This window comes from Rhinolophus sinicus, chromosome 18 (genome assembly GCF_057876585.1).
Source record: "Rhinolophus sinicus isolate RSI-liver-muscle chromosome 18, RSI-T2T, whole genome shotgun sequence".
Classification (NCBI taxonomy): Eukaryota; Metazoa; Chordata; class Mammalia; order Chiroptera; family Rhinolophidae; genus Rhinolophus; species Rhinolophus sinicus.
In genome coordinates, this window is record NC_142518.1 from 657,288 (window position 1) to 670,484 (window position 13,197).

General features: G+C 58.2%; 1 protein-coding gene across 2 annotated transcripts in view; it reads left to right on the top strand.

The window, feature by feature from the left end:
• Positions 1-9,971, top strand: part of LOC109439145 (granulocyte-macrophage colony-stimulating factor receptor subunit alpha-like) — a 32,446-nt gene extending 22,475 nt beyond the window's left edge. For both annotated transcript variants that reach the window (XM_088794851.1, XM_088794852.1), the window contains 5 exons: positions 1,462-1,485; positions 3,351-3,486; positions 4,536-4,638; positions 6,516-6,597; positions 8,705-9,971. In XM_088794851.1, the coding sequence (XP_088650977.1) occupies positions 1,462-1,485; positions 3,351-3,486; positions 4,536-4,638; positions 6,516-6,597; positions 8,705-8,866 (507 nt within the window). In that variant the 3' untranslated portion in view covers positions 8,867-9,971. The remainder of the gene's footprint in view (positions 1-1,461; positions 1,486-3,350; positions 3,487-4,535; positions 4,639-6,515; positions 6,598-8,704) is intronic.
• The last annotated feature ends 3,226 nt before the right edge of the window (positions 9,972-13,197 follow it).

The following is a 13,197-nucleotide window of genomic DNA, read 5'->3' on the forward strand; positions in this document are numbered from 1 at the left end:
CAGGTGACTTCAGACAAGTTACCTCACACAGGTGACCTCACACAGGTGACCTCACACAGGTGACTTCACACAGGGGACCTCACCTGTGACCTTACATGGGTGATCCCACACTGGTTTCTCACAGGTGACTTCAAACAGCTGACCTCACATAGGTGACCTCAGCAGATAACCTTTCAGATGACCTCACACAGGTGATGTCACACAGGTGACCAAAGACAGGTCTCTCACATGAGGGAGCTCACACAAGTGACATCAGTAGATGACCTGACACAGGTGACCTCACACCAGTAATTGCACACAGGTGACCTCTGTCAGGTGACAACACGGATGACTTTAGGCAGATGACCTCAGGTAGATGACATCACATAGGTGAGCCACCTGTATTCTCTCTGTTGTCACACCCCCATTCCCGGATCCCTGTCCCATCTGCCCCATCTCTGTGAAGACTCACAGTTTAGGGGAGCCTCTAGCATGGGCACCATTTCCTCTGACGCCAGGGCCCCACCCACAGGGGATGAGTGAATTGCCAACCTTCATGCCCAGCCGGTGTACAGCCCTGAGTGTCCTCTGCCCATCAAGCCTCAGGCACCAGGAGTGCCACGAGCAGCTCACCTTTGGTAGTAAGCTCCCATCCAGTTTCCCACATGGCACCTCATGTACACATTCAGTAAATACCCCTGACAGGATGACTGAGGGTCTACTCGTTCCTAGACGTTGGCAAGTTCACTGACGCAGAACAAAATGCTATTGTGGGCTCTCCATTCTCCTTCACTCATAATATCCCCAGAGCAGAGTTACCAGCCAGACGTAAATTCACAGGAAGTGTATTTGGTGTTGAGGAAGAAAAATGTTTCCTCAACCCTCTTAGGTTCTGCATCTGGGGCATGCAAATTAAATCAACAAACGGTAGCGTAAGGGGAGGGGGGAAAAAAAGCAAAGTTTTATTCACATGCATAGGGCAGCTCAAAAAAGAAGTGACTCCTTAAATAGTTGAAGTTAGGTACTTATCTACCTAACTTAATAGGGGAAAGGGGGGGAAGGCTTTTTTGGCAAGACAAAATGGGTTTCTTTAGGAAAGACAGAGGGGTTTCGTAGGAGAACAAACTGGAAATAAAGTGTGATAAGGTCAGTTTATGCAGTCATGAGTGATCTTTTCAATCTTCTTTGTGGCCATAAAACTCCCCAGGAGACAGAACTTATGTTAATTTCACTCAGCTTTCTTTCCCGGGAGGGAGGTGGCCCCAAAGAGGGAATTTTCAGCATTCCTCATTCCCAGAAGTTTTCTGCTTTGGGTCAGAAAAGGGAAGCTTCTGGAAGGCATTTTTTGGCATCTGTTGAACCTCAAATATCTTCAACCTCAAAGAACCTTCACACCAACTCTGGGGTTCCAAGTGGTTCCCCAGGTTTGCGTACAAGGCTGAAAACACAGCCACTTATTTATGCTTTCTGCTCTTTTTACAGGGCAGCTCCTCCAAGAGAGATCCCGTAAGTATGGTTTTTTTTTCTCTATGACATGCCTTTCTGGGGCTCTAGACAAGTTCAGCCCTCACTGTGACCACTGCACAGCGCAGCTGTGGGCCACCCCCAAGCCCCTTAGCAGTCGCCAGGCTTTGGCCTTGGCTGGCGAAGCTGTTTTCTTGATGCCTGAGCTCACGTAGCTGGTCATCTTCCACCCGTGGACAGAGAGACATCCCTCTTTGAAATGCAGCCCCCTGAACCTTTTCAGCTCAGACTGTAGTGAGAGGAACAGTGTCCCCCCAAATTCATGTCCACCTGGAACCTCAGGATGGGACCGTATCTGGAAACAGGGTCTGTGCAGATGGGACTGAGTGAGTGAGCTAAGGTGACATCATCCTGAATCAGGGGGCCCTGAACCCAATGACAGTGTCCTCATCAGAGACAGAAGAGGAGGGACACAGACACAGAGGAGACGCCACGTGGAGACAGAGGCAGAGGTGGGAGGGAGGCGGCCACCAGCCCAGGGACGCCTGGAGCCCCCAGGAGCTGGAAGGGGCAGGAGGGACCGTCCCCTGGGGCCTCCGGAGGGAGCACGGCTACCTGCCAGGTGCTCCATCACTTGGGGTCCTGTGGTCTCACCTGGCCCACGGACCACACTGGGAGTGGCCTGGAAAGTGGAAGGAAGGTTAGCAGCTGCGTGAGGCTCCCATGGGGCCACATCCATATCCTCTCAGCCTCACGTCCTGCTCAGATCATGTCTGAGGTCCAGCACAGCTGGCGTTGTACAACCAGCACGTGTGCCTTCCCGCTGCCCGGGGACCCTCCTTGGTGGCCGGGCCGCCTCTCAGTCCGTCTTCGTTGGCTGGCCCAGCAGCTCTCCAGATGCATGTCTGCCCCTTGGGTCGCTGCCCCAGGGCCATTGTGGCTGCGACCGAAGACAGCATGCGACCCGCTGGGTCTAAGGGGAGAAGCCCAGCTGATGAAACGCACAGGTTTTGGCCGCATATGTGCGAGGGCGAGAGAAACAAGCTTGGGTCCTTCAGCCGAGAGGAACAGCCAAGAGCGTGTCCAGGGTGCTTCAGGGTCGTGCAAACGGCCGTGACTATCCACCTTCAGACGTTGCCTTGGAGGAAAGGTCATGACCTCCAGAATGCAAAGGACGGCAGAACTGCGTCTGCCCTGCTCCGTCGCCTCTGTGACAGGAATGAGACTGGAGTTTGCACAGGAAGGACATGCCGTGACATTCTCAGGAAACAGCCCTCATCCGTGCATGCGTCCCCCCAGGACCTTCCCCAGAAGGACCCCCCGGATATTTCTGCTTTTCCTATCGACCACCAGTCCCCGGCATCCCATCCGTCTCTCTCTCTCTCTCCGGCCTCTGCACACTCACAAACCCTAGTGCCCTGGTGTGGATGGTGGGGCCTTCATCCAGGAGGACACCTCAGTCTGTGCAGGAACCCACTTTGTTGTCACCCAGAGCAGGAGCTGCAGTCGCCCTCCAGGGCCAACTGGTGGCGAGGGGGGATTCTGATTCACAGTCCACCTGTGCCGCCAGAATCTGTGTCTGGCGGGGTTCCCTCCCCACCTTGCCGTGTGTAGAGTCAGAGCAACTGCAACCCCAGCTCCCAAGGGCGTGGGGGAGTCAGCCCCAGATGCAGACGCTGCACAGACAGCTGTGAGTGCCAGGTGGGGAGAGGGGGCCCCCGAACATCCCTCCCCGCTGGGCATCAAGATGGGGCAAAGGAGGCAGCAGCTCTGCTGCGGCCAGGTGGTCAAGACTCTTTCCTGCCAGGACGTCCTCAGACATGATGTGACTGCCATGTCTCATGCCTTCTGCTATTTCAGGGTTTGTCACCAACGCAGGTCACAAACGACCCTCTTTTCTTTGAAAGGTTTTCCAAAGAGGAAGTGATAAAAACGTGTACCTGATTCCCAGTTCTGCCGCGAGAGCCGAGAATACCTTTCGAGTGAGAGTGAAGTACGCGTACAAAGACCTTTGGAGTGACTGGAGTGTCACACTGCACTTCGGTGGGTGCCTGTCCCTGGGCTGGTGGCTGCCTCCCTCCCATCTCTGCCTCCGTCTCCACATGCCGTCTCCTCTGGTCTGTCCCTCCTCTTCTGTCTCTGACGAGGACACTGTCATTGCTTCAGGGCCCCCTGATCCAGGACGACCTCATCTCAGACCCCTCACTTAGTCCCATCTACAGGGACCCCATTTCCAGGCCCCATTCAGGGTTTAGGACGTGGACGTGTCTTTCATCTCAGCGTCCCTGGGGCCCACCGCGGTGCCCCTGCCAGCAGAGGGGACCAGGCTGCTCCTGCCTGCTCTCTGCCTGAACACACCATCTGCAGTGCTTCCTGGTCCCCCGCACCCCCTCCCATGTTTCTGGGGTCACCCTGTAGGAAGCCTCTGCCAGACTCAACCATAGGGGCACAAGCCCCTCTGTGTTACCCACTGAGGTGTCTCTAAGGCCCCAGAGGCTGCCCCCCAGCCCCAGGATGTCACCCCAGGCGTGCTCCCACTTCCGAGGCCAACAGGGCACGAGCTCTAAGCGTGCAGCTGCTGGATGCCTAAAAGCCATACAGGCTGGTCACCCCCCAACCACCAGCACCACCTGAGAGGAGCTACCGAAGGCACACGTGAGCCTCCCAGCTGTAGGAGTGGTCCAGGGCGCACACACCCATCCGTCCTTGACATGTCACAATCATGCGTTCATTCCTTTGTGTGTTCAGTGCAATGTTGCAAGTCAATACCCGCTGAGAAGGAAGGCATTGTGCCCTCACGGGGGGGGGGGGGGGGGGGGGACGGATTTGGTGGGTTCTGTCTTGCGAGCAGGGCGTGGAGAGGGCGAGGACAGCACCCGAGGAAGGAGAAACTCTTCCCTGCCTGTGTTCCCAGCTCCCTCTGATCCTTATTTCTTGAAGTGCGCTCTGCCTCCGCTCCAGCCCTGCTTCCTCGCCCCCGGCTTCACCCCCAAACCCAGAGTCTGAAAGTGAGGTGGGTGGGGCTCGTGTATGAACCCGAGGGCCGGCTCAGTCCTGACCCGCTGCTCCTCTCCCTCCCCCGCACCCCGCAGGCCTCCCAGAGCCGGACTTCCGGGGCCCCCCTGTAGCCCTGGTGGGGCTGGTGGTGGGGGCAGCGGCTCTGCTCATCACCGTCCTCATGTTCCTGTGTACGAGGTAAGCCCCCCCCCCCAAAACAACTCCGAACATGTGCGCAGGGAAGGAGGCTTCGCGGGGCGGACCCACTTGTACGGACCGGCCACAGGGGCGCGTCCACAGACCGACGCAGGTTTCAGACCCGCTAGGGCTGGGGAGGCAGGGCGGAGGGAGCGCTGCCTGCTACGCGGTTGCCTGCGGCGTCAGCCGCCACGCGCGGCCACACATCCACAGGGGTTCTCTCCAGAGGGGAGGGCTGAGGAGTTTCACTCTGCTGCGTGCTGTGGGCTGCGCGCTGCGGGCTGCGCTTGTAAGTAATGATGCACGGAGCCCGTTTGACACGGAGCTGAGCTGCCCTCCCAGAGGGCCGGCCAGGCACGTCTGATGCCTCAAACCTGTGCAGGTGAAAACAGGGCAAAGTCACCTCAGGACGGGGCCTTAGCAGCCTGGTGTCCCAAAGAGCTGTTTGCAAAGACAACAAGAAAGCAGGTGTCGTGACTCCAGGACGGATGCCTCTGGGCTGAAACTTATAAACACTGTTTAGCATCAGCGTCCCTGTGTCACGTTACCTGCACCAATAGCAACGCCTTCCTTCTGTGATGTCACTGTCCCCTCCCTTTGTCATAAACACCCCTGGCCTTTGTGTCCCCATCGGAACACTGTCTGGGCTTCTGCCTGAGTCAACGCTTCCCCAATAGCTATTCTCATGGATCTCAGATAAACGCTGGTCGCCTCTCCCTTTGAAAGCCCCTTCACGGTTAGGTGACCACATTCATTATTTCGGGCCTGGGAGGATGCCTGCACAGTCAGTAATAGAAGGATTCCAAGTGAGACACAGAGCCAGCCGTCCCTGGGAGAGTCCACTCGTGTCCCCAGCTGGCGCGGAGGTCCCAGCACGCACAGAAATCACGAGCTCAGCACAGAGAGCGAAGGGACCCCCTGTGTGCCTCGCTGACCTTCAGGTTCAAGGGGCAGCGAGAAGCGTTGCGGTGCTCAGGACGGCCACGTGGGGGCAGCACCGAGGCCCATGCCTCCGTTGGGAGGTACAGGGCGTCGCGGTGCAAGGGGCGGGTCCGGGTCGGGCCATCAATCCCGCAGGCAGGCTCAGGGCTCCGCCCTCTTCCTGGGCCGCCTCCTCACACACGTGCCCAGTCGGGGTGACGTCCGATGAACGCCCGCCCACCCCCTGGGAGTGTCTGAAGACCCTGGCTGCAGCTGTGGATGGGGTGGGGGCCTCCCCTCTCCCCCAGGGTCCCCCGGACCATCCGAAAGGAAGGACTGAAATGACCCTGCTGGAGAGTCCTGGGCAGGGGTTTGGCAGACTCTGGGATTTTGGAGGATGTACGGAGCTAAAAAAAAGCCGTGGGTGACACTTGGAAGGACTTGGGGTCCCCTGTCAGTGCTTGGGAAGTCCTGGGGTGTCTGACATGAGAACTGTGGGCACTCGGAGGGTTGGGGTGTCTGGAGGGTGCAGCCCCCCCCCCCCCACGCCGCACTTGGGCAGACAGGCGGAGGCCTCAGGGCAGGTCTCGGGGTGACCGGACGGGGCCAGTGGTGGCCGGCTGTTCTCAGCTCCCCTGTGCACCATCTGCTGCAGGAGGGGTGCAGCCGGGTGAGGGCGGGCAGGGCTCCGTGCTGGGGGCAGGCGCTCCCTCCCGCGTCAGCGGCGCCCCTGCGAGCCAGGCTGCTGGCCGGCCCAGCAGACAGGTGCACACTGGTCAGTGCACCCGCTCCATCAGGCTGCGGCCACGCTTCGGGGCTTCTCCGTGATGGCGGCCGGGTGCATGCAAACCGGGCCAGGCCATGGACACGTGCCCTGGGTTTGTCTAGGAAGGGACAGCGCCCCCCTCAGGGCTCAGGCTGCCAGCGTGCAAACCCCGTCATTGTTTCTCTTTCAGGTTCTCGCTGAGACAGAAGCTATTCCCCCCAATTCCCCAGGTGAAAAGGGAGGTGACTGGCACGTTTGTGTTCTTGCCTGAGGTGAGTGCCTCTGCCCTCTGCGCCTTCTGGCCGTGGTGTCTTTGGGGTACGGTGCCCCGTGGGCAGGGGTCCCCTCTGCTCCCCGGGCCTGAGGGCTAGGTCCGCCCCTGTAGCTGAGGGGTGAAGGCAGGGGGCAGAGGGCAGGGGATGGGACCTCAGCCATCCACCTGCTGTCTCTGCAAATGCCCATCCACCAGGGCCCTGGTGGCAAAAGTCGAAATACGTCACATAGGAAAGAAACAGGTCTCAGAGCGAAGGACTGTTTCCTTGGTGGGAATTTCTGGCTGACCCTTGGTCTGTCTCTCTCTCTCTCTCTCTGTCTCTCTGTCTCTCTCTCTGTCTCTCTCTCTCTCTCTCTCTCTCTCTCTCTCTCTCTCTCTCTCTCGTTCTGGGATCACCGTGGAGACCTGTATCACCGTGTCTCCAGAGCCTTCACTAGTCACCTCTGCAAAAACCGTATTTCTAAATAAGGTCCATTCACAGGTTCCACAAGGATGTGATCTTTTTGAGGGGGACCCACGGTTCAACCCACGATATCCGGTTACCTGCCCTGGGGGCAACCAGACCCACCCCTGCTCCTTGGAGGTTGAGGGACCCTCTGGGGGGCGTTCGTACTTGTCCCGTTTGATATATGTGCTCCCCTGTGACAAAGGTGAGACACCCCAAAGTTCAGGCCTGAAGCCATTTCCTTGGGAAGCCCTCCCCAACCCCTGGGAGCTCCCCTGGGGTGCCAGGAAGCCTGTCTCCCCTCACAGCAGAGTGTAAGGGTCCTGGATAAAATTGGGGTGCAGCTATGGTTTTCTGGGGCTGCTTAGTATATCTCAGTGATCGACCCAGCAAGCTTTATTGAGTAGAAGAAATGAAGGCGCAGACCAGCCGCCTACCCAGGGTCCCTCTGGGCTGCACTGGCTGCCCCCCAAACCTGTCTAGGTCCCTCTTTCTCAAGTGTGGGATCCAGGAAACGCCCCTTCTGTAAGAGCCAAGAGTGGCCGGTGGGTGGATATCAGGGTCTTTCTTTCACAGTGGGCATTTGATACGTGAACGTACTGCCCCAGGCTGGCCGACGCCACCCCCTCTTAAATTTAAGGTGACCTCTTCAAGGAAAGCAGCACCCACCTGGTTCCCCGTGGCCACCGGCATGTAGGGTGGAGGAAGCCACTGCTGTCCTCAAAGGGAATTTCTCTGACCCTTGTGTCCTGGGGGCTGGGAAGCCCACGTGGGCCTTGGAGGTGGTGGCCCGGGGCCGCTGGACGGGCTGGGTGCTGGACGCTGGACCCTGGGCCAGGGGAGGGGCAGGCAGGGTGTACAGCAGGAATCATGAGCGTGAGGGTGGGACCGACTGTCCCCAGTCAGGGCTATGTGTCTGTCCCCAGAGGAAGGTGACTACCCAGCTCTCCGTGTCATTTCCAGCGGCTCAGGGACGAATTCACAATGTAAAGGGCACAAAACTCAGGGCCATTTAGTGCATTCACAGTGTCGTGCAACCGCCATTTGTAAATGGTTCCAGCACATTCCACCCCCCAAAAGGAGGCCCGTCCCCATTAGCCGTCACCCCACGTCTCCCTCCCCCAGCCCCTGACGACACGCACCCACTTCCTGTCTGTGGATGAGTCTGTTCTGGACGTTTCACGTAAATGGAGTCACACAGTGAGTGACATTTGTGACTCGTGGCCTAAGGACATTCCCCTGTGTGGATGGACCACATTTACCGTGTTTCCCTGAAAATTAGCCCCAGTTAAGTCGTCAGCCAGACGGAGGTATCTGGTACCTTATGACGATGCTCCAGAAGAAGATGACATGACTGTATTGGAATAAATGTAGACTGTTGTACATGAAAAAATAAGACGTCCCCTGAAAATACGCTCTAATGCATCTTTTGGAGCAAAAATATAAGACCCGGTCTTATTTTTGGGGAAATATGGTATAAGACCGGGTCTTATTTTGGGGGAAGCATGGTGTTTGTCCGTTCTCCCACTGGTGGGCATCTGGGCTGCGTCCATCTCCTGGCGACAGTGCACGGTGCAGCTCTTACTGCGGTGTGCTCGGTGGCCCAGCCAGGGACCCGAGTGGGTGGCCTCACCGGTGCTCTGCATTTTCTCTCTCTCAGGTTTCCTGGGATAACTATCAGCCACCTCTGGGCTCACAGGAACCCGAGGACATTCTCACGGTGGAGGAAACGCGGTCCTCTGCGAGTGGGCACGCAGAAATTGGGTCGGCCCCCCATGGCTCCGAAAACGTCCCTTCCGAGGGGCGTGCACTGGCTGTGTGAAGAGTTTCTGACGTGACTCCCCACACACCGTCCCCTCGCAGCCCCGCGGCCTTTCCGCCTGCTTGCTTCCGAGTCCGCTGACGGCGGGCGGCCACCTGGCCAACGGCTCTGAGGGCCGTGGCGGATGGGAGTGATGCCAGCTCAGATTTGGAACCACCTGTCCCACTGAGCAGTGACCACCTGTCCCACTAAGCAGCTAGCGAATGTCCAGGTGATAAGACAGGGAGACGATTGATGGGCTTCTAGAAAGTTCCAGAGTGGATCCCCTTTGGTGAGTGGGTATGCGTTGGATATCCTTGCAGGTGGTCACCAGGCTGTGCACAGTACAATGGCGGTGACAGGGTGACAGGGACGAAGGACACAGACTCCTGGTGGAGACGCCTCTGCATTCCGTCACTGGTGTCGGTGTGGGCTCCTGGGTTCCTTTTGTAAGCGATGTGGGGGTGGGAGGTACACTGCCCGACGCCCCTTTATCTCAACGGCCACATGCTGGACCGTCCACGAGGGATGTGACATAGGCGAAGCTGCAAAGGAGGAGGCAGGATGAAACGGCCAGACGTGACGTATCTCCACGGCCTCCCAGGCTTGGGACGGTCCCACCGGCTGTGGACAAGGCCCTTGTTCTGAGTTCACCATCTAAGAGGATGCAACACGCAGGAAAGGTACAGAGATGCCTGCGCTGGTGCAGGACGGTCCATAATATTCAAAGACAGCACCAGAATGTCAGGGGTGGTTTTCTTCAAACTTCAGGGAATTTGTTTGCATTTTTGACTCCAGAAGAAAAAAAAAAATCCATTTTTATAGAGAACATAGGCTAGTGCCTTGGGGAAGAAATCGCGAGTGAGAAGCAAGTTTTGACATAGGAAGGCGCAAATGACCGAATGTTAAGTGGAGACAAGCAAAGACAGTGCTGCACACACACACACACACACACACGCACACACACACACACGTACGTGCCTGTGGCTGCTGTGTCGGCATTCTCGGGTGTTCCCTGCCTTTGTGGGATTGTCCCAATTGCTTGGAATGCACATGCGTTCTTTCCGTGGTGGCCGGTGTGGGGGTGACTCCTGTTGCTATGAAATAAACTCTCCTCACAAGCGCCTTTCTCCTGGAAGAAGACATTCTGCACCACCTACTGCCCACCCTGGGGAAGTCACAGCGAGGGCAACGGGAGTCATTCCTAGTAGCAGGAAAGCAAGTGCAGAAGTGGGCACCCCGAGACCAGGAAGACGCCCGCCCAGCGGGGTTCAGCGAGTGGAGGGGCCTCTGGGGCTTTGTGCCCAGTGTCCCCACGTCCCGACTTGGTAGCTGGGCACCAGGGTCTCAGGATCGGAGGGGAAACCTGTCCCCAGAGAAGGAGGCGTGTCCGTCCCCATGTCAGAGGTGGAAGCCGCCCCGTCAGCCATAGCAAGTATTTAGTCCACATTCTCTCACCTGGCAAGTGGTGGGGGCGGGAAGGAGGTGACCTGTGTGGACCCCCTTCTACTCATGTCTGTTAGGATTCGGGAACAGGTGTCGTCTACATGTCATCTGTGTAAGTCATCTCTCAATCACCTGTCATCGCTCATCTATCGATGAATCTATGCATTTATCTATCATCTGTGTATCTGCCTTTTGATCTATTGATCTCTTTATCTGCCTTCCTCTCTGTCGCCGTCCCTCCCTCTGTCTCTCTCTCACCGAGGCACAGGGTTTCCAACAGCCGCCTGAAATAGCGGACATCGCACCCCCAGGCCTCTAGATGAGGGGCGAAGACGCCCAGCCTCCTTGCACATTTTGAGCCAGCGGCACGAGGGCGAGGGACACAGGGACAGGATGAGGGCGACCCATGCAGACCACAGGACACTGCTGTTTATGGCCACTCGCTGCAGCTACGTGCTGACCCTTTGGGCCGGGTCTGCTGGGCTCCTGCCAGGTTGCCAGGAAGGGAGGGAGGGAGGGAACGATGCAGGCAGAGACGCCGTGGGAGGTGCCTGCCCGTGTGGGGACCTCGGGGTCCCATCAGAAGTCTCAACTAGGGAGAAACGGGCGTTTCCGAGGGGCTGTGCTGCTGATAAGGAAGATTGCATTTCAAAGCATCCCCACTTAGGTCAGGACAGAGCAAAGGGCACGAACAGCCAGCGTCTTGCAAGAGACCCCTGGGCATCGAGCACAGAAACGAGGACGCCCCCATTCTCCTGGGGGTGGGGGGCGGGAGCCGCCTGCTATCACTGCGGCCGAGACCTGACGTGTCCCATGTTGCAACCCTAGCGAATTGCATCCACAAGGCGTTGTCTGTGGTAACCCCCCCTGCGCCCCCCCAGGGGCTGGTCTCCTGAGATTATGGGCAAGACACCGCAGCTTCTCTTTCTGAGCTAAAAAGATAAGTTTCTGAGGAAACACTACCTACGGCTCTGTGAATGGACATGACCCTGGGGACGGGGGGCGGGGGGGCTTTGATTTATCTGGATGGATTGAAATTAATCAGCTCCTGGGATGTCAGCCCAAGGCCATGTCGCAAGACCGGAAGCTTCCGGAATGGACGGGTCAGCTGTAGACGCGGGTGGCTTGGGAATCACACAGAGTCCCATGTCCTGTTTCCTGGGATGGGGGTCAGGGACCCAGGCTGGGTTCCCAGAGGCCGGGGTGGGGAGCAGGGCTGAGTGTGGGGAGATGAGAGAGGAAGAATGTTGTTGTTATGTGACTGCTGGGGAGGCTGAGATAAATGACCACAATCCAGGGGCCTTAAACTCAGTCACCCATCCTCCCCCGTCCTGGGGACCAGGAGTGTGCCCTCAAGGTGTCCCAGGGCCACCTCCCTCCGGACGCCCCAGGGGACGGTCCCTCCTGCCCCTTCCAGCTCCTGGGGGCTCCAGGCGTCCCTGGGCTGGTGGCCGCCTCCCTCCCATCTCTGCCTCCATCTCCACGTGGCGTCTCCTCTGTGTCTGTGTCCCCCCTCTTCTGTCTCTGATGAGGACACTGTCATTGGGGTCATGTTCTATTAGCACACGTGACCTTGTTTGGGATTAAGGTGTTTGCAGATGTGACAAAGGGAAGGATGTGACATGAGGTCGTCCTGGCTTAAAATGGGCCCTGAACCCGATGGCAGTGTCCTCGTAAGAAAGAGTCGGCCTCCGTGCCCCAAAGCTGCCTGGTAAACGGCACCAGAAGAGCTGGAGGCCCGGGAAGCTGGGCCACACAGGTGTGTCTGCATCTCTCAGAAGCCCATTCCTTGCTCCGGTCTCGGTGCTGGGTGTGCGGGCCCAGCTATGGGGCTGCTTTGGGGTGTCACTTCCCAGGGTCGTGGGCAGGGACCGGGGGCCGTTTGGAGCTGTTCAGCCGCCTGGGAGCATGCAACAGCCGTCTGGAGTGGCAGCTGGGTGGCGCTGGGCTGTCACTTGCTGTCCCTGGTGCCAGTAGACGCAACGTTTTCAGGAGGCAGGCTCCTGCAGCCCTGCCGTCCTGGCAGAGCTGGCCGTGTCCCTGTGCGGGTGTGTCATGTACCCTCGGGGCTGCATGCAGGTGCCCCTGGCTGGGTCGGAAGGCCCTGTTGTGGTGTCTTTCGCAGCCAGTGGCCGTGTCCTGGCCTCCCCCACTACCCCTTCCCATTTCCCGTTTTCTCTTCCTGTGTTGCCCACACAGGACCCTGCCCTTCGAGGGCTGGATTTTCTGCGCACAAAAAAGCTGTCCAGCCTCCAGCCCCCCATTTATTTGTCCCAATCGTCAGTTTCGCTGTCTGGTCCTGTCTGCTTGTCGGAGGCACCAAGCGGGTGACAGAGCAGCTTGTTGCAAGTCGGTGGCGATGGGAGCTCGAGGTGGAGGTGGTGTTTGGTCCTCCAGCCGGAGACGTCGGCATTTACCCCAAAGGTGGCTACACTGCCTGACCCTGGATATGCCGCCAGCCTTGCTGGGGCCCCCCGTGCAGAGATGCCCCACAGACCAAGCCCTAGCCTTCCTCGGGCTCACAGCCAACCCGAGCTGGGCTGAGCGTGTGGCTGCACCTGGGGGCCGTCCTGTGTGAAGCGGCCGTGTGACCCGTGCTCTGTCAGGGGCCCGGCCCTCACCCACCCTGCCGCGTGCCCGGTGGCCCTTGGGTCTGCACCGCCGACACTGGGCTGTGTCTCGACGCCCCCACAGCCGGGGGCTCAGCTGGCATCCTCGGGTGCCGAGCCCATGAGCCTTCGTCCTTCTGCCTGACCTGCCACAGTGCTTTTCTGTGGTGTCCTCTGCTTTCTTTCTGCTTCGGCCTTTTAGGGGGAAAAAGGGAAAGAAAAGAAAAAAGAAGGAAGAAACATAGAGGAAAAGAAAAAAAGAGAGCGAGAAAATAAGAAAAGAAAAACAGAAGAAAA